The following is a 21,429-nucleotide window of genomic DNA, read 5'->3' on the forward strand; positions in this document are numbered from 1 at the left end:
TCTTCTCTTTAATGCATTTATTATTCATCCAAAAAAAAAAAAATCAGTCCACAAAGAAGAAGATAGGGAGAGCTAAAGAGAGATATAGTAAAATATGACCGGACAGATCTGATCACAATCTGATGGCTCAGATTCAGTAAAGATACCATCAGATTTTAGCATCTGAAATTCCAAATTTGTTGTAGAAAATAAATAACCTAAAATTAAGTGGGGGTAGAGAGAGAGAGAGAAACCAGATCAGCCAAACCAACCAATCTCACCAGCAGAGTCTCAAAACAATCCATTCTCTAAGGATTAAGTTCCACTTTTTAACAACTCAGGCTTTCCTTCCTAAATATAGCAGTAAATTTGTTATGCAACCGAGAATGATGGCTTGATCTTCTATAATCAACACCAATCCCTTCAAATAAAGGACAGGCGATATCTTCTTCATTTCAGCCCAAGAGAACAGAGGCACTATCTTACCCTTAAACAAAAGAGAGGTAATACCATCGGCTTGGGCTCTAGGGACCATACGAGATGACTCCTCCATAACAGAGGACTCCAGCTCACGTCCATTTTCATCATCTTTTTTCCCCAGCAAGAGCAATGATCATGAAATTTAATTAAGTATTTACACCTTTTAAATTTGAGAACTTTTCAGAGAACTGTAGAAGAAAATGCCGATGAATTTCAAAACTAGTGCAAAACCCTACATAGGAAGTTCGGGTAAATAAGAAAAACAACAATGAAAAAGATTGAAGTTCATCAACGAAGTAAATTGAACCAACAGAAGGATGGATAGCATAGACATGTATCAACAATTCAAATCGCACAAGCTATCAACTAAATAAAATTAGAAGTATAACGAGCAATAGCCATATATGGAATCAATATAGAAGTCAGATATAGATCAAATCAGACGAATCAAAAAGGAAAAATTTACAGTTGGGCCGTGAATCGGATCAGAAGCGATAAATTCTTCCACATCGGAATCGGACCATGTGCACAAACTTTAACAAATAACATTACACAAGCGCCAGCTTGAAAGGGCTATGTTTGGATGTCAAGAAAAAGTCGTACGATTTTCTTGGATCTCTGTTTTTTCTGTTTGTTTGGTAAGTTTAATGATGGATTTTTTTTTTTTTTTTAACAAACACTAGAATAGCCTAGTAGTGATAGCTTTAGTGGCCAACGGTATATATATATATATATATAAAAAAACTTGCATCAAGGGCTATGCTATTTTCGATCACTTTCGCTATGTCTAGTAGCTGAGAAAATAAAAGAAAATAATACGAACGACATGATAAGACAAAATTCATGAATACACAAAAAAAAAAAAAATTGTGTCTATCTCTTCTTAATTTCAATTTTGTTTGAATTTTTCTTTTCCTTTCTATTCTGTTCTTGTCCTCCAATCATAGCCTTAGTTAAAGTTATCATGTTCTAGAATCGAGAAAATTGATTGGTAGGCAAGAAACTATGGGGTTGCAAGAAGTTGGGGATCCAACGTATTGTCGTCCTCCTCGTATGGTCTTCAATTTCTCCACGGTGAGCATAGAAGCACAACAACAACTGCTTACCCACCATGCAACTCCTCATGCCATCACCTAATCATAAGAAATATCTGCACCATGCCGACACCCGATAGAGAGGAGAGAGATAGAATAGACAGTGCAAGGAGAGGGAAGAGAGAAACTATAAAATAGGGGTGGGAGAAGTGTTTGAATGGCACCTCTAGTGGTGCATTTAGAACACGAAAACTCATTTTATTGTCCTGTCTTATTCTAAAAAGTTAAAACTTTGAAGGGTAAAAATGGATTTTCAGATTAATTTGGAAACATATCATTAAATGCATTGAAAGTCCATGAAGAAGAATAGCAACGTAATTTTTCTCCCTCTTTTTTCTCTCACTCTTTCAAGTCTTCTATGGTTTTGTGAAGTTTTTTAGGTGGGTCGGTGCATAGAGGAGGGGTGGTCACCATTTTAGCTTTCTGTTGTCTTCTTCTTCCTTATCTCTCCTCAATCCTGCATTAGAAAATTGTGGGGTTTTTCCTGTGGCTCATTGGTTTTGTCTGTGATTATTTGTAATTCGACAACTTTTGAAATTGATCAACATGGTTCAAGAACTCGGCAAGATCTCACTGAGATCTCATTTTTCTGAAAAGGCGAGTTGTTCATACAGGCGAGATAGGAAAACTACAATATCTCGAGCGAGATTTCGAGATCTCGCAAAGATCTCGGTCCAATAACTCATCTCGAACCATTTTGGTTCATCTCAGTCCATTTTTGGGCCAAACATAGCTTTAATAGGCCATGTTTCGACTCGACCTGGCAAGATTTCTGGCTAGTTTTGCCTCTTTTTTCCTCTAGCTCCCATTTTTTTCAGAAAATCAACAAAAAAACTGTGGGACATCTATTCTTTGGCTGGGTTCTTCACTCTAAGTTGCATTGAAGCCAAAATATCCAAGATTGGTGGTGGCTTTTTTCCTTTTCCCCTCAAGAACACTCTAAGGTGAAAACTTCTTCCCAAACTCATTTTTTTCAAAGTAACATCATCAAATCTTGTTTCTTACCATTGGTTTTTTTATATATCATGATACTAAGGGTGATCTATACATTCATGGAAGAAAAATTAATTTTCTATTTTTAAATTAATTTTTTTATTTTTCTGTTACAATAAATGCTTTTATTGGAAAAAATTAGAAAAATATGATTTATGTATATGTTTGGTACTCATTTATTTATATGTTGGTCACCAAAGGTTGATCTACAGCCTCATGGTGGCAATTTTTTTTTAGCCAATAAATAAATAAATTAATTTTCTAAAAATATATAATATATATTAAATAATTACCTAAAAAAATCAAAAAACTATGAAAAAAATTTCTGTTTTCGATGGAAAATTACTCTAATGTTGTGTAAATATTGTTTGTATATTTTAAAATGAAAATGGTGTTATTAGTTGCACTCTAGTATACTTTATTATGTATTTTGATTTATTATTAATAAAAAAATATGATTTAAAATTATAAAAAGTAGGGGATTAATACGTAATAGCTACACGTTATTGAGTAGCTCTTAGTGCATACATTGTTTACAATATAGTGTTTATGTTGAATAGTTACTAGCTTACTATTTACTAATTCATGCTCAAACACTTTTATATAATAGTGTTGAAGACTTGAAGTTGGGGAACAATGTCTACTTCTCATGGTGGTGATATTACATGGTTACATGGGGATCCTATGTCCGATGATAAGAAAAAGTCAAGGTGTAGGTATTGTCAGAAGATGATAAACTCTAGAGGTGCTACTAGGTTGAAGTAGTATTTGGTTGGGCAGTATAAGGATGTTACCAAATGCTCCCAAGCACCATATGAAGTCATAAAAGATGTACAACGTAGTCTAAGAGGTGGAAGGTTAAAGAAGACAGAGAAACAAAGGTTAGACCAAGAATTCGATGAGGCATTCTTAGAGAGTCATCCTCACCCAAAAACAGTGGATGTTGACTTTGATAGTGATTACAACCCAGAATCAGGTATATCAAGGGTAGAATGGAGAGAATTGTAAGAAATTCAGGCAGCGAGCTTGGTCTCTTATCAAATAGAAAAGGTTACGCATGTAGAGATGAAGAGAGGAGCAGGTGGCTCTAGTTCTGGAGCAGGTGCATCAGATGTGCCTCCCACAGAGGAAAGAATGAACAAGAAGCAAAAGAATGTGGATGTGCCTCTAAGGAGAGCTTAGAGTGTGAGGGCTACCACACCCCCATCACCTCCCCAAAGAGATCCTGATGAGAGGTAAAATCTCTTATTATTTAGACAACAAGATACATATCAAAGAACCATAAAGCAAGCTTAGGGTACATGGAAACAACTTGGGAATGCAATGTCAAATTTTTTTTTCTATAATAGCATCCCAACTAATGTTGCAAAAAGGACATATTACCAAGCCATAATTGACACTACAGGAAGGGCTGGTCTAGGAACAAAGGAGCACACTCCTTATGAGCTGATGGATGTTTATTTACCTCATCAGATGAAAGAGTTAGATGAGTACATTAATGGCTTGAAGACTCAGTGAGCACGATATGGAGTTACTATGATGTGTGATGGTTGGATTGGACCAACTAGACAGTTCATCATCAACTTTATGGTGTATTGTGATGGGAAGACTATATTCTTAAAGTCTGTTGATGCATCCAAAGAGAAGAAGGATGCAATGTACTTATACAAGTAGTTGAAGGATGTTGTCACAGAGGTGGGGCCTGAGAATGTTGTTCAAATTATCACAGACAATGGGAGCAACTTCAAAAAGAAGGGGGAGAGACTAATGAATAGGAAGAGCAAAAGCATCCATCTTTTTTGGACACCATGTGCTACCCACCCCGTTGACTTAATGCTTAAAGAAATGGCAAAGAATTCTTTGGTAGCAGGTGTGGTTGAATGGGCAAGACAAGTGATCACATTTGTTTATAACCATGGATTTGCTCTCTCTTTGGTAAGGAAAAAATACGGTGGAGACTTGGTAAGGGCAGGTATGACCTGATTTGCAACCAACTATATTGCATTGAAGAGCTTTCAAGATAAGATGGTTGGTTTGAGATCCATGTTTGCCAGTAAAGAGTGGTTTGGATGGAGGGAATCAGGTTTGTCAGGTGGTGTCACAGCACAGACCACCATCTTTAGTGAAGGATTATGGCAAGATGTGAAGAATGTTCTTCTTATATTTGGCCCAATTGTAACTGTCTTGAGTTTGGTAGACTCAGAGAAGCAGCCTACCTTACTATATGTGTATGCTGTAATGGAGAAAATGAAGGAGAAGGTGAGAGCATTTATCCCTAGGGGTGCAAAATCCTACATAAGAATTATTAAGGAGAGATGGGAAAAACATTTGATGCATCCACTGCATAAAGCTGGTGAGTTTATAAACTTAACTATTAAAGACTTACTTTACACATTACAGTTAATGACAAGTTACTTATGGAATTTGTAGTGTACTATCTCAATCCTAAGTACCACTACAAGTACGATGTAGGAATAGATGATGAATTGATAGAAGCAATGGAGCTTGTGATGGCAAAGTTGGTCCCTAAAGCTAATCTACAAGCAGCATGCAACATTAAGGTGGGTTAATGTTTAAGATATATATATATATATATAGACTTATACCTTCCTAAGTGTTGAAGTACATACCGTATTATATACTAACTTGTCTCCCAGCCACTACCGCTGCCCTACCAAAACTTCCATTAGCATCCCTGAATTCCTTCATGGAGGTCATAAGTTGGCTGGTGATAGGGAGGCCTATGGAGGAGGATAGTAACATAGCTATCATTGGATGGGTAAAAGGTAAGGAGGTTTAGCCATTCAAGATCAGCCTTGAAAAGCAACAGAAGGTTGGCTAGGTAATGGGAGAAAAGTCTATTGGCTTTGTCTCTGGTAAGATAGTGGACAAGAATTGGGATAGAAAACAGATGACTATCTTGTATACAGATAATAAATGCCAAAAGAAAACTAGAATTCCTTTTCAAATATGAATAAGGAATCAATGGTGAAAACAGTAAGATAGGGGAAGTCAGGATGGCATTTTACCCAATCATATTGGAGACCATAGTGATAAACAAGAACTAATAAAATACTTGTATACTTGTCTTGGCTGTAGGAGATAATGGTTTGGACTAAGATGGATGAAAATAACTCAGGTAGGAGGGCTTGGACAGGGAAAATGGTAGATTGAGAACTTTCACCAGGGGTAAGGGTGAAGACTAAGGGTAATATTGGTGAAAAAGGGGGCTTAGTAGGTCGAGAGAGGAAGTCATCTAGAATATTATTGGTGCTTTGTAGGTGATTAACTGTAAATGACCATTTAGAGAACCAGTCTGCCCACCGCAACAGCTGAGGATGAGGAAGAGCCTTTTGTTTTAACTGTAGCATTTTTGGAAAAGAGGACATATCCATCTCGACCTGAAAAGTATGACCAATCAAATGGAATTGGAATTTCTTAATGCCTCTTTTAACAGCCAGTATTTCTTTGAAGGTGTTGTGGTAATTTTTTGTTTCTAAGGGAGTAAATTGCCCACTTTTATAGCCACAAACATGTCTTTTATTTTGAATTTCTTCAAGGAGAACAGTTCCCCAAAAATGATCGCTCACATCAGTTTGAAGAATCCGAAGTCCAATGGAAGGGATATTTAATGGTGGAAGAGACTGTGCGATTTGCTTTAAAGCTTGAACTGATTTGGTGTTCGTGGAGCATTCTTCTTGAGTAGGGAATGTAACATTGTTATGAGATGAATCCAAGTGGGAATGAATTCCAACATATAATTTACAATCCCCAAGAATTTTTGAACTTGCTACTTTATGAGGTTTTCATCTGGGAATTGAAGAAGAGATTTCCCAATATGAGACTGTAGCTGATATTGCCTGAAACTGTTTGGTCACGGTCCAATGATGATGATGGTGATGGGGATGGTGGTGGTGGTGGTGGTGGTGATGGGGATGGGGATGGGGTTGGTGATGTTGATGATGATGGTGATGGGGATGGTGGTAATGATGGTGGTGATGGGGAGTTACGCGAGAGGTACCATTACACTGAACCAGAGCAAGAACAGGTGCAGTTCACAGGAGAGACTTAGTTCACTCACACCACACAAGACATGGACCATGGTGCACGTTTAGCCGCACCCACACCCTATAGGAGAGGCTCACATTGTCGATTCTTCACTGGTGGAGAGGAGCAGGATAGTGTGGACTCTATGGACATCTCTGTTAGGAGCTTGACTGACACACTAGGAGAGTTAAGCATGGAGAGTGGTACTAGAACTTGTATTCTTCGGGAGCCGTTGGATGTACCTTCAATTATATATGGCACAGGTATAACCGGTTCAGACTATAGTCATTATAGTCAATTTAGCTAGTTTGGATACCCACAGCCACAGGCCAGCTCTTACCCCTCGCCACTGAGTATGGGGTCAGTCACATGACTCACACTCCTAGATTGGGTCAGGTTTGGTGGATAGCATCTTTGGGGCTCCAGAGTATTAGCCCCAGCCATATATAGTGATTCCTGTCCGTCAAGCACCAAGCAGCAGCTATAGATCACATTCTAGCTCATTTAGTTTCAGAGATATTTACCTAAGGATTGGGTACCTCCAGTTTGTTGGTGATGATGTTTATAGGTCAACTGTGGCTGACTTTGAGTATTACTTCCGTTAAACTATGACATTGCCAGCCTTTGTGATTCAATCAGAGCAAAACATACTTCAACATCAGCAACAACAACATGGAGGCTATGATGATATGGCCCGTCACTCATTTCAGTACTAGGAGTCTTGGTTTCTAGGATGGAGATGCAATGTCCAGTTGTTTACTATGTAAGTATATCTATGTTATATACTTTATGGCTTTATGTTTACTTGTTATGTTGTTACTTGTTAGTTGTTACTTGAATGTATGTGATTTATCAATCATTAATAGGAATTAGAAATTATGGCTTTATATATTCTAATGATTAAGTTGTGTCAAAATGGTAATTGTGGAAGGTGGATTGATGAATATATCATACTAGATGAAGTGTTCGAAGACTCACCACATACTTACATAGGGTACATTGTCAAAGTACCATTTTGAGTTTGTTTTTTTCAAATCTGATGTTTCTATTATGTTTAGAACGACTACAACAGGGTAAATACACAGTTTTAGGGCCTACAAAGACCATATTCCCACGGAGATCTACCAGCAAGTCGACCACCCGAAAAATACAAGGTTTTAGCAAGATCGAGGTTTAAAACCTTGTTGATCAGTGACACCCACACAAATAATAGTTGATGGGGTCCATTGGGTAAAAGCATAAAGGTAGGTTCTCTTGGATTGAGATCACGTGGGTGGGTGTAGCAAAATTGCTTACTTGAGCTGTCCATTGATTAACTGAATGGAGAATCACATTAGGGTTGGGTTTGTCCTGTTTAAAAAGCATAGCCTTCATATGGTTCCGTATATAATAACACGTACTACTAAAATACATAAAGAAATCTGATAGACTGGCATATGGAACGGATTAAAATAAATACAATACCACCACCGAGAAGGAAGCTTCCTCAAGAGCTTCAAGTCTCAGACCCAATGGACAGCAGCCCAGATCCATTTGGCAAACTCACAATGAAGAAAAATGCGTAAGTTATTGAATGATCTTCGTGTTTGACAAATGGCACCAAAGGGGCTTTTTTTTGTTAAAAATTCTCGCCTATCGGGAAATGAAGGGTTTGTTGGTGTACGATGTCTTGTATTCCGTCGTAGTTTATTCCAGGGAGTATTGGTGCAGGAACCTCGACAGGACATAACAGCAGTCCCGCTCGAATTTTTTATTTGAGGCCAGCTTTGTACTTTTCAGATTAGGGTTTTCGCTATATATTTTCTATCAAGGTTTTCTTTCTCTATAATGCAAACAATACTGAGAGGTGTAAGGACTAGCATTGTAACCTTATTCTCCATTGATAATGAGGTAGAATCTCATCTCATCGAGGATGTAAGCAATCTTATCGAACCTCATAAACCTGTGTGTATTGTGTGTTCTTGTTTTCCCATTATCTTTTGCATCATTTTAGGGTTGTGTTTCTACAAACTGGTATCAAAGCCATAGGTTTTCATTTTCTAGGGCTTGCTATCACGATGGTAGGGGAGGGATCGAATGTTAAGTATGATATCGGGAAGTTCAATGGGAAGAACAACTTTACCCTCTAGCGTCAAAGGATGAATGATCTTCTGATACAATATGGTTTGGCAAAAATATTGTTGGGGAAGTGAAACCTGTAAAAGTTATTGATGAAGATTGGGAAGAGATGGAGGAAAAGGTAGTAAGTGTTATCCGATTGAATCTTTCTGATGATGCCCTATATGTTATGGGTATATAATCTGCACTGCAGTTATAGGCAAAACTTGAAAGCATCTACATCATGAAGTCCTTAACGAATAAGTGAAAAAAAAATTATATTCTCTACAGATGAAGGAAGGTAATATATTAGAACATCTTAACACGTTGAATTAGATCATTAGTATACTTGCAACCCTGGAGGTTAAGATCAAGGATGAAAGCAAAGCGTTATTGTTGCAACCGTCGCTCCCAAAATCATATGATCACCTGGTAACGACTCTCTTGTACGGGAAGGAGACCCTTAAGACGGATGAAGTTGCAACTATCCTCATGTCTAATGATACAAGGAAGAAAGCCAGCAATACAAAATCTCAAGGAGAAGGTCTTTTCAGAGGTGACAAAGAGTAGGAAAGAGGGAGATCAAATTAGAAGGGATTTGGGAAGAGTCGATCGAATCAAAAGGGACAAGGACAAAGCTCTCTTGCAATCTAAAGAGAGAGTGCTTGAAGAGGAAGGTAGAGTTGAATAAGAAGGTATAGATAAGGTATATGAGGAAGCTAGCATGGTTGATAGTTCAGATGGAGATGATGGAGACGTACTCTCAATATCATCGAGTAAGAATCAACCTTCTAATTATTGGATTTTAGATTCTGGATGTTCATATCATATGTGTCCACATAAAGATTGGTTTGATACATATCAACCATATAGTGGTGGGTCTGTCTTAATAGGGAATGATGTTGTATGCAAAACCACTGGGATAGGCACTATCAAAATCAAAATGTTGAATGGGATAACAAGAACTTTAACAGATGTGAGACATGTACTAGAATTAAGGAAAAACTTTGTATCTTTAGGAGAACTTGACTTAATGGCTGCAAGAATATAGTAGAAGGTAGAGTTCTTAGACTTATTAAGGGTGTTATGGTTGTCATGAAGGGACAACTAACAGAAAACCTATACAGACTCATAGGGAGCACTGTTACAGATGGAGTATCTGTGACTACAAATATAGGATCAGATACAGATGATACTCATCTGTGGCATATGCGGCTTGGGCATATGAGAGAAAGATGATTGATAGAGTTTCATAAAAGGAAACTATTGAAGAATGAAAACTTGTAAATTGAACTTTTGCAAGTATTGTGTGTTAAGAAAACAGTGCAAGGTTAGTTTAAAAACTACAAAATATAAGAGTAAGGGGGTGCTTGATTATGTACACAACGATGTATAGGGTCCTTTAACAATCAAATCCAAAGGTGAGGTAGAATACTTCGTGACCTTCGTTGATAATTACTCAAGGAAAGTCTAGATCTACTTCATGAAGCATAAAAGTAAGGTGTTCACTAAATTTAAGCAATGGAAGGCTGAGGTATAAAGGAAGACAGAAAAGGAAATTAATTACTTGAGAACAGATAATGGAAGAGAGTACAGGTACAAGCCGTTTCTAGAATTGTGCAAAACTGAAGGAATTACACTTCACTTCACGATTCCAAAGACACCACAACAAAATGGTGTAGCTAAAATGATGAACTTGACACTTATATAAAGAGCTCAGAGTATGAGGCTGAATACAAGGTTGAGCAAGAGATTTTGGGCAGAAATAGTGAATGTGGTATGTTTTCTCATCAATAGGTCTCCATCAAAGGCGATTAATTGTAAAAGTCCCGAAGAGGTATGGACAGGAAAACCAGTAGATTATTCCATTTTAAAAATATTTGGTTATCCAGCCTATGCTCATGTAGAGAGTTAACAGCGTTCTAAGTAAGACTCAAAGTTTAAGCAGTGTATCTTGGTTTTGAGAAATGCGTAAAGGGATTCCAATTGTGGGATATAAGTTCACAGAAGGTTGCAGTTAGTAGGGACACTGTGTTTGATGAGTCTCACATGGTGAAGTCAAACTGCAGTTCATAAGTAGTTGATGAAAATAAATAAGGTTTTATTATACAGGTGGAGTTAGGTGAGTCAGATATAACAATAGAGAATGAGTCATCCAGTGACTTACTAGAACAATAGGAAACACTAAAAGTTCTTTATACTATAGTAAAGGGTAAAGAAAAGCATACTCAAAAACCACCTATGAGATACGGGTTTGAGGACATGGTCGCTTATACCCTCACTGTAGGTACAAGTGATCCATCTTCCTATTAAGATGTCACACCCCGCCAGCACTAAGCCGAGCCAGTGACCGAGTTAACACCGATTAACTCACAAACCCGCCAGGATCAACAATGCAGTACCTGCAATATAATACATCTACTAACCTAAGAATAGACCTGTATTTTCAGCGAAAGACCTGTTCATAATAATACCTGTAATCGGTTCCCAAATACTTGATACCCATATTGAATTATAAAGGTTACATACATTTGGGCCTGAAGGCATGATAAATATAAAAAAATACAACAATTTAAGCATCAAGTAACAGAAAGGGAGTACATCAAAAAAATAAAAAAGAATCACTTAGGAGTCATAGTTGCCATGCAGTACAATCCTCACACATGCAATCGGCACTATGCTTGAACTCGCCAGGGACCGACCAGTCCTCAGATGGAAACCCCACGGTGGGGCCCTGGCTCCTGATCACCAGGTGGGTAACTTGTAAAATCACCTAAAAAGAGTTATGCACGTGGGATGAACTCACTAGCCCAGTAAGTGGAAAAGAAGACCACACGGCAAACCACAAAACAATCACCAAACAAATGCGCATATATGCAATTCATAACCCTATTTGCCTAGCAACATTACTAGGTCATAGGTTTTATGCTACTCACAACCACAGTGCGGGTATGCCCTGGGTATAAGTCGTGAACCCCTTCCAGCGATACGCCCATAGGGTTATCGGAGAAGTCCCACCGTTGGTACCAGAATTTAAAATGCAATCCATCTACCAATAAATTTAAATAACAGAAAGTAAATAAGTGACTCCACTCGAAATAAAAGCAGTATGATCGGCCCTCTGAATATATCACCTAGGTTACCGACTGTCCTAGCGATTAGCCGTGCGTACTTCTAACCATTGTAGGAGCTCGACAACTGTAACCCGATGCTTCCCCCCAATGATCCCCTAATACGTAAACCCCTATTGGGAAGGGCCGTAGCACAAAGGTGAATCACATCCTAGCTACATGCCTCTATATGAGCATAGTACGATTACACGATGGCACTGCGTCCCATACCATGTGCCACCATGCACTCATTTTCGAGCCAACTACGGGATCTAATCTAGCATATACGTCATATTCAAATGAAATTCTTCCATCAAATACATCAAGACATAAATGATATTCATCATAAAGCAAAGCATAGCATGTTACGTGGATGCACATACAATGCGTGATATGGCAGATGTGTTGTTTAGTCTACACACAAGTAATATGATGACATGGCTAGACTAACACATGTTAAATGATGCATAACATTTTGAAATCTAAAACAGAGTCCACTCCCCACTTACTTGTATATGTACATGGTGCTTGTACCCGATATGAAAAAGATTCGATGTGTGGATACGCGTATATTGAGTGTAACCTATCATAAACATAATGGTTTATCATTTCACTATTTTGGGGTCAAAATCATCTTGGTTGAACACTAACATCGGGTTTAGAATCATAAATGGGGGTTACCCATCAAATTTGGACCAATTCTGACAATTCTGGAAAGACAGGTGGGCCAGAGCCAAAGACCAGTGGGCTAAGTAACCCATCGGTTTCAGCCTGCTGGTAACTCTAGAGCCTGAAATCTGAGTTCTGAGAACTCAAGTGGGCTATGTAGCCAGCCGGTTTCAGCCCACCGATTACTCCAGAGCCTAAAATCCGAGTTCTAGGAACTTAGGTGGGCTAAAACCAAAAGACAAGTGGGGTAAAAATAACCCATAGTCTTTGAATGAAAATTTTCCTAACATCATTCCCAACTTTCCTCCGGCTTAGGGAACTTGTTTGGGGATGATCCGGTGACTCAAATTACTTATTTACAGTCCAACCATGTACCCTCAACCTAGATCTAAGATCAGATAAAAAAAAAAAAGGAAGATTCTTACCTCTTCTTCAAGAACACCAAAGAAACCCCAAAATTTCACTTCTTTTCCTCAAGAACCTCCAAATACTCTATATCTTCACCAACACTCCTTTCAAATCCTTCAAAATCATTATACACACCTTCCATTAGACCTTAGATTTGATTATCCAAGTAGGATTAGTAAGATCCAAGTGAGTTCTTTCCCAAAAATCAAAAAGAGGGTTCAAGGATGGGGTTTTCCTAAGAATCCTTGGAATGTGTGCAATACCTACCTCAAATCGAAGACCTCAGTGAACTGATCATAAATCCAAGCTCAAAATACTAAGATCCGGCCCTGGTGAAGCTCGACGGTCAACTTCCCCTTCTTCTTCTTCCTCTTTTCCTTTCTTCTTCTTTCTCTCTCTTCTTTACTCTCCTGCTGACCAACTAACATTAATGAGGGAAAAGACAATTAATGTCTCCCCCACCTTACGCCTGGGCCCCCAAAATATCTTCTAAATCTCGAGTGGGCTAAATCTCAGGTGGGCTAACTCAGGTGGGATAAATCTCAGGTGGGCTAAATCTCAGCTGGGTATATCTCAGGCGGGTATATCTCAGGTGGGTATATCTAAGGTGGGCTATCTCAGGTAGCTAAATCTCATGTGGGCTATCTCAAGTGGGCTATATCTCAGGTGGGCTTCAATGGGAATAAACTCCCACATAATATTAGATTACATTAGCACCTACAAATACAAGTATGTACCTTGACTTTTTGTATATGGCCTCGTGATGCATGTAAGTATAAGGCTTGGGTGCACGTATTACACTTGGTACCCGCTCAATCGTGTCAGGCCAACTTGAGTTCAAGGTCACCCTTGCTATCATATTCCCTATGGTACCTATGTCGATTCTCTCCGGTTGGGCCCCTATATGATCAAACCAAGTCAATGCGGTTAATTAGACCGGGTTTATAAAGTAGGGTATCACATTGCCCCCTCTTTTTGAAAATTTCATCCCCAAAATTATAGTACCTGGTTGTCCGCAAAGATGAGGATACAAGGTTTAAATATCATCCTCTTTCTCCCAAGATGCCTCTTCAATCAAGTGATTGGCCCACCGAATCTTCATAAAAGCAATAGAGTAGTTACGAAGGGTTTTCACCTTCTGGTCTAAGATCTCAACTGGATGTTCTTCATATGTCATATCAGCTTTTAAGTATTCCAGTTCCACAGGTAGTACGTGGGACGGATCATGAACGTACTGCTTCAACACGAATACATGGAAAACATTGTGAACACTGCTGAGGGAAGGTGGTAATGCCAACATGTATGCTACTGCTCCAACTTGCTTCAAAATCTCAAATGGCCCAATATATCTCGGATTCAACTTGCCTTTCTTGCGAAAACTGCGTAGGCCTTTGGTAGGAGATATTTTGAGGAACACTTTCTCTCCCTCTTGGAATTCTATTTCCATCCTACGGCTATCTGCATAGCTCTTTTGACGTGATTGGGCTGCTTTAATTCTTTCTCTAATGACATCGACTTTATCACATGTCATCTGAATCATTTTTGGTCTAAGCATTAGACGTTCACATACTTCGTCCTAGTATAGAGGAGTTCTGCACTTTCTACCATACAATGCTTCATATGGAGCCATCCCAATTGTAGTTCGGTAACTATTGTTGTAACCAAACTCCATAAGAGGTATATATTCCTCCCAACTGCCACTCATTTTCATAGCATAGGCTCGGAGCATAACTTCTAATATCTGTATTGTCTGCTTGGACTATCCGTCTATCTATGGATGGAAGGTTGTACTTAGATTCAACTGTGACCCCAAGGCTTGCTGGAAGCTTTTCCAGAATCTGGAGGTAATCCTTAGGTCTCTGTCTGATACAATGATCACAAGTACACCATGTAAGCATAAAACATTATCCGTGTAAAGTTGTGCCAGCTTATCCATGGTGTAAGTGGTCCTGATTGGAATAAAGTGAGCTTTCTTAGAAAGCCTGTCAACCACTACCCAAATTGCATCCATTCCCTTGGGTGTACGTGGTAGTCCGGTGACGAAGTCCATTGTAATGTCATCCCACTTCCATTCAGGCACTAGGAGCGGTTGAAGAGTGCCAAAAGGTCGATGCCGTTCAGCTTTGACTTTCTAACATGCAAGACAAGACGACACATACAAAGCTATTGTGGACTTCATTGCTGGCCACTAGTAGTTTTGCTTTAGGTCTTTGTACATCTTTATACTTCCAAGGTGAAGGGAGTACTCAGAACTGTGTGCCTCCTTTACTATTTTGTCTTGTATTACTTCGTCTTAGGGTACACACAATCTGCCCTGAAACAACAGTGCCCCATCACTGGCTAATGTAAAGCTAGGGTCATTCATTGTTTGCTCTTGAATTTTTCCTCTGATCCACTATAACTCAGGATCTAAAGGTTGTTTCATTATGATTTCTTCCCTGATGGACGAGTGTACATGTAGAGCCGCCAAGGACATAGTCAACTATTGAACAACATCTGCCTAGTGCTCTAGTTCCAAGATTACTCCCTCATACAGGAGGATTTCATCCATTAACATCGCTGCATGTACGAGCTCTGGGCTGACAGCTAGATAGGAAAGTGACACAGTTTGAGCCTTCCTGCTTAACGCATCTACCACTATATTGGCCTTCCCTGGGTGATACTGGATATCAAAATCATAATCCTTTATAAGCTCAAGCCATCTCCTTTGTCTCATATTCAAGTCTTTTTGGGTGAAAAAGTACTTAAGACTTTTGTGGTCACTGTATATTTCACACTTTTCACCGTACAAGTAGTGACGCCAAATCTTTAAGGTAAAAACGACTGCTGCTAGCTCCAAGTCATGGGTAGGGTAGTTCTTTTCATAGTCCTTCAATTGTCTGGATGCATATGCTACCACCTTGCCATGTTGCATAAGTACACAGCCCAATCCGACTTTGGAAGAATCAGTATACACTATCATTCCCCCTGTGCCTTCAGGAATAGTTAACACTGGTGGTGACACTAGTCGCTTCTTCAGCTCTTGAAAACTTTCTTCACACTCCGTTGACCACTCATACTTTATACCCCTCCTAGTCAACTTGGTCATTGGTGCTGAAATCTAAGAAAAGTTCTTGATGAAGCGTCTATAGTATCATGCCAAATCCAAGAAACTTCTAATTTCTATTACATGCTTGAGTACCTCCCAGTCTACTGTGACTTTCACCTTATCTAGATCCACTTCGATTCCTTTTTCAGACACCATGTGTCCTAGGAATCCAACCTGTTTGAGCCAAAATTCATATTTGTTGAATTTCGCATACAACTGTTGCTCTCTCAGTCTCTGTAGTGCCATCCTCAAGTGCTTTGTATGGTCTTCTCCTGACTTCGAGTAGATTAAGATATCATCAATGAAAACAATGACCCACTTGTCAAGAACATCATGAAACACTCGGTTCATCAAATCCATGAAAGCTGCCGGTGCATTAGTCAATCCGAAAGACAACACTAAGAACTCATAATGACCGTACTGAGTTCTAAAGGCTATCTTTGGTATATCACTATTCTTTATCTTTAGTTGATAATACATGGATCTGAGGTCAATCTTTGGAAATACTCTAGCACCTTGTAGTTGATCAAATAGATCATCAATGCGTGGCAATGGATATCAATTCTTGACAGTTAACTTGTTTAATTCCCGGTAACCAATTATATATGGAAGCTTCCATCTTTCTTCTTAACAAACATTGGAGCACCCCAAGGTGATACACTTAGGCGTATAAATCCCTTCTTCAGCAGATCTTGCAACTGTAATTGTAACTCTTTCAATTCTGCTGGTGCCATTCTGTATGGAGCCTTTGACATCGGGGCAGCTCTAGGGATCAGATCTATAGCAAATTCCAACTCCCTGTCAAGTAGTAGCTAGGTCAGATCATCTAAAAAGACAGATGGGAACTCTTTAACTACCTCTACTTCCTTTAAAGGTGTGACCTTTGCATCTAAATCAATCATCGATGCTAGGTACCCCTGACACCTATTTTCCAACAACTTTACCGCTTGTAGAGCGGAGATGAGGAGCTTCTTAGCCCGCTTTATTATATCCGTTTGGTATATCAGTTCCTTCCCTTCATTATCAATCACCTTGATCTATTTTTCAACACATATCACGCTTGCTCAATGTGCTAATAACCAATCCATGCCTAGTATAACATCGAAGTTTTGCATGTTGAACTTGATGAGTTGGGCATCTAACTGCTTCCCACTGATCTCGATGGTGCATGACCCATATACTTCCTTTAGCTGTGAAAGTTTGCCTGTAGGTGTACTAACTATCATCTTATGCTCTAATATCTTAGGTGTCATGTCAAGTTTCTCAGCAAATCTCTTTGATGCAAATGAATGCGAAGCCCCTGAATCAAACAAGACATATGCCGGTATGTCTACTACAGGTATGACACCTAATACAGCAATGCACATAATTATGGTATGTCATTAATATTTACAAAAAACCAATTCTCAATTTAAATCATACCTGCTACCACTTCTGTGCTAGCTTTAGCTTCCTCAGCTGATAAATCATACATCCTTCCTTGTGGTTGACTCCCTTGAGTCAAAGATGGTCTGTATCCAGAAGGTTGATTGGATGGTAGGGCTGGTCAGGCACGGCAATCTTTAGTAAAATGCCCATATGAAGGGCAATTAAAACAACAGTTCTGCAAAGCTTGAACCAGAGCAAGAGCTCTTTGAGCCTGACCTGTAACAAGCAAAGGGTGAGGTGGCCTAGTAGTTGTGGGTGCCGTACTGGTATTCAGGAGAAAAGATGTAGCACCCGGCCAGCTAGAGGGTCAAGGAGGATAACCCGATGATATGTAGGGCTACCTGTATGAAGGACCATATCCGTATGATCCACAGAAATTCTTACTCGGGCCAACCGAATCCACATAAGGGTTCACTCTCTTCCATACTCCAGGTGTAAGGGATGATTCGCTTTTCATCTTATCTTCCATAGTTTTGGCCTTCTGTACAATCAAGGTATAGTCAGTGAGATCTATGCCTCAAGTATCATGCCAATGGATACCTTCAATCCTTTCAAAAATTTCTTACACTTTTCTTCAGCTGACTTCATGTGAGGGGGTGCAAAGTAGAATAGGGCCTCAAACCATTGCTGATACTCAAGGACAAACTTGCTTCCTTGAGTTAAGGCTGAGAACTCCGCTTCCTTACGATCTCTAAAACTACGAGAGTAGTAGTTTGCTGAGAACAACTCCTTGAATTGTTCCCATGTGGGTTCTGGGTGTGTAGCAACCAATATGGCTTTTGAGGCTTGCCACCAGGAGTTGGCCTCATTCTTAAATTGTAACCCCACACAAATAATCCTTTGAGCATCAGTGCACTCAATCACTTCAAATATCTTCTCAATCTCTTGGATCCATCGATCCGGCTCCAAAGGGTCACTACCCATCTTAAAGAATGTAGGTGGTAAGTTCCTTTTGAATGACTCCACCACTCTTGTGGTATGACCCACCAAATGAAAATATGGTGCATACGTCAGATGGTACGGGTAAGGAGGTGGCATCATATACGGAGGTGTACTCTGAGGTAGTATGGGTGGTGTACCTCCAACTTGGTTCTGAGAGTTGATGCTAGGTGATGTACCTCCAACCTGTGCTCCAACACCAAGCCCCCCAGTTGGACCTTGTGGAATATCTACCCGAGGAGGATGACCTGGTAGCGCAGCATACCACTATTGTTGCATAGCAGTCATAAATACCTATTGTTGTTGGAGAATCTGCTGATGGAGATTTTGATTCGATTGTTGAATTAAGTTCTCAACATCACCAGGGGTAAGTATTGGTGGAGGATCAGGAAGTGTAGCCATGGGTGGATCCTCATGAGCCACATTCTGATAAGTTGTCTCTTGAGGTTGTGGGTTAGATGTTTTCCCTATAGGTTGAGGCCTCCTATTGATTGGTGGCCTACCAACAAGACGAGTACCTCAAAGTGCATCCTGAGCAACACCCTTGGATCTAGTGTGTACCATCGTTAAGTCTACCTAATTTGCATGAAAATTTTATATGAGTTAGTATTGTAACTCATTACATAATAGATCGAATTTTAGCTTGCATCTCTGTGCACTAACACCCATAAAGCAGTCGAGGAAAATGCATATATCAATTCAACCTCTAATTTGTATTTCAATACACATGTCGACCAAATTTTCTCCATACACCCATAATTTTTTTTAAAATGACACTCAAACCCACCAAAGCAGGCCTTATAGGACCCACCAGTGGAGTCGGGCCCTTTCTGCCAAAACCGGTAGGCTAAAGACTGGCGGGCTTGGTTGTCTAAACCTCTCCGATTTCAACCGTCAAAGTTACCCAAGGCCGCGATTTAAGGGTTTTAAACCTTATTTTTCTGCCTATTTTCTCTTCTTTCCTTCTCACTCAAACTCAGGTGACTTTGGGTGATCATTGGGCGATTCCTCATGACTCGACTCACCAAATCGACACAACGATCCGCTCGAGTTTACCTCCTCTATCACTCCATCTTCAAGGTAAGGTTCTACCCCTTTATTTCTCAGAATTTCTGGGTTCTCTTTCATTTATATGGAAAAACTTCCAAAGTAGTTGGGGCTTTGGTTTATCCTTTGATATTCTCCACGGAAAATGATGCATATGCTAATGTAAAGCTTAGATTTAAGTTTCTAAGTCGTTTGATCCATAAAATGGGAGCATTGGAGAAAATTTTCCCCTTTTTATGCCCTAACCTGCTATTTTGGAGATTTTATTGCGCATCTCTCTTATCTATGTCAATCTAGCATCCACATTATGAATTCCTTTGTTTCCATTGCAATGTAGGCTACTCTTGTGATCAACAACCATTTCTTTGCATTTTGCCTCAAATTTTTGATGGTATGATAGCCCTAACTCCTTGTATAATTTGCCCAAACAAAGAGGGCAACAATGTTAGGAAAAACTATACCTAGCCATACTTTGAATTCTTTGTTTACCTTTAAATCATGAATCTTCAAGCATATTGGAATCATCATTAGTTGTTTCCCTTGAATGTAACCTTCCATTTGGCTAGATTCCCAAAATTTGAATTTTCTACTTGGTTAGTATACTTGTTTGGATCCCTTCAATTTCTTATCCCCAAACCCGATTAGGGATATGCTATCTCTTGCTTAATCTAGTATGGCACTTCGTGTTCTCTTGAAAGGATATGTTCATTGTACACATCCTTGGACTGCTTCATACATTAAGACTACCTCTTATTTGGGATCATTGTAAACCTCAATCACCCATGCATTTCTCATTCATCACTTTGCTTCACTTGTTTTTTGCTTAGTGGATTCCATCACCATACTCCTTCTCTATGTATTTTGAATCACTTGGCTGGTTTAGGTATCCAGGTTTGTTTTTTTTTTTTTTGGTTTTTTTTTTTTTTTTTGATGACTTGAAATGTACTAGCTTAGATCACACCTCCTAAAACTTTCTGCCATATGCTATTAGCTCATCACTTTCATCCCTTTGATTCCATTTCTTTTGCTATCTGTCTCAACTTGGCACTCTTATACTTTAACCTCTTATTTCATATCATGTACTTACCTCTCTTCCTTGCATTTTCAGGATGCCACTAAGAAGAGACAAAGAACCCGCAGAGCCATCAAGGAAGAGGAAGCCTTCCAAGGCCGAGAGGAGAGAAGTTGGGTCTAGCTCTTCGGCCCCATCACCATCTAGGGAATGGGAGGACTCATCTGACTATGATGAGATGGTCTTCTACAGTGCGAGAGCTGCATCATTATAGAGTACCTTCTGTTCACTACCAGTAATATTGGAGAAACAGGTGAATGTGGGGCACTTTTCTCGCATTCACCTCTTGGAGAGGTTTTCTGCCCTGGGTTGGGAGTCCACTCTCAACCTTGACCGACTGTGCTACAAGAATTTGTTGGGGAGATTCAATTGCAACCTAGAGACCACAGAGGAGGAAGGGGAGTTTTCCATAGTCAGTATGGTGAAGGGTGTAGAGATCATCCTTACCACCATGCCTAGATTATGCCTCTCCTATTTCATGCTGAGGTCCATGCATCACCATGCCTTACATCCCGAGGATGCCAACCTACCATATGGCAAAGCCCTTACTTTAGTCTTCAAGCACTTTGCATTCGACCTTACTGAGGAGGAGGGATCGGTCCCGAGGGACAAGTTCACTGCCAAAAATTTGAGACAGATGAACCTGCATGCCTTGATGATAGAGCCACGGGTGGTTGGGGAGCAGGAGGAGGAGGATGTAGAGCAGGAGGAGGGTGAACCCACGGAGGAGGATGGGTGTACCAGAGATGACGGGAGTCACTTCCCGTACCAGGAGGAGATCAGAGAGGAGGAGGTTGTGGAGGAGGTGCCCTTGGACACTAGGGCAGCAGATCCTGCTTTCCATGGAGCTAGCGGTTCCAGATCGGCTAGAGCTAGTGGCCTAGAGATTCCCAGTGCTTCTAGCCCATAGCCTACGGCTCTGCCACCTACTAGAGAGGCACCTATCCTTTAGGATATCTTATCAGAGTTGAGATCATT

The 21,429-nt window shown here is 39.7% G+C and overlaps 1 protein-coding gene across 1 annotated transcript in view; it reads right to left on the bottom strand.

Moving 5' to 3' along the window:
* The window catches only part of LOC122082069 (succinate dehydrogenase subunit 6, mitochondrial-like), a 22,820-nt gene extending 18,883 nt beyond the window's left edge, over positions 1-3,937 (bottom strand). The window contains exons 1-2 of the mRNA XM_042649563.1: positions 3,930-3,937; positions 926-992 (exon numbers count right to left, since the gene is read on the bottom strand). Of these exons, the coding sequence (XP_042505497.1) occupies positions 926-992; positions 3,930-3,937 (75 nt within the window). The remainder of the gene's footprint in view (positions 1-925; positions 993-3,929) is intronic.
* Positions 3,938-21,429: the final 17,492 nt, after the last annotated feature.

This window comes from Macadamia integrifolia, chromosome 6, assembly GCF_013358625.1.
Source record: "Macadamia integrifolia cultivar HAES 741 chromosome 6, SCU_Mint_v3, whole genome shotgun sequence".
NCBI classification, from domain to species: domain Eukaryota; kingdom Viridiplantae; phylum Streptophyta; class Magnoliopsida; order Proteales; family Proteaceae; genus Macadamia; species Macadamia integrifolia.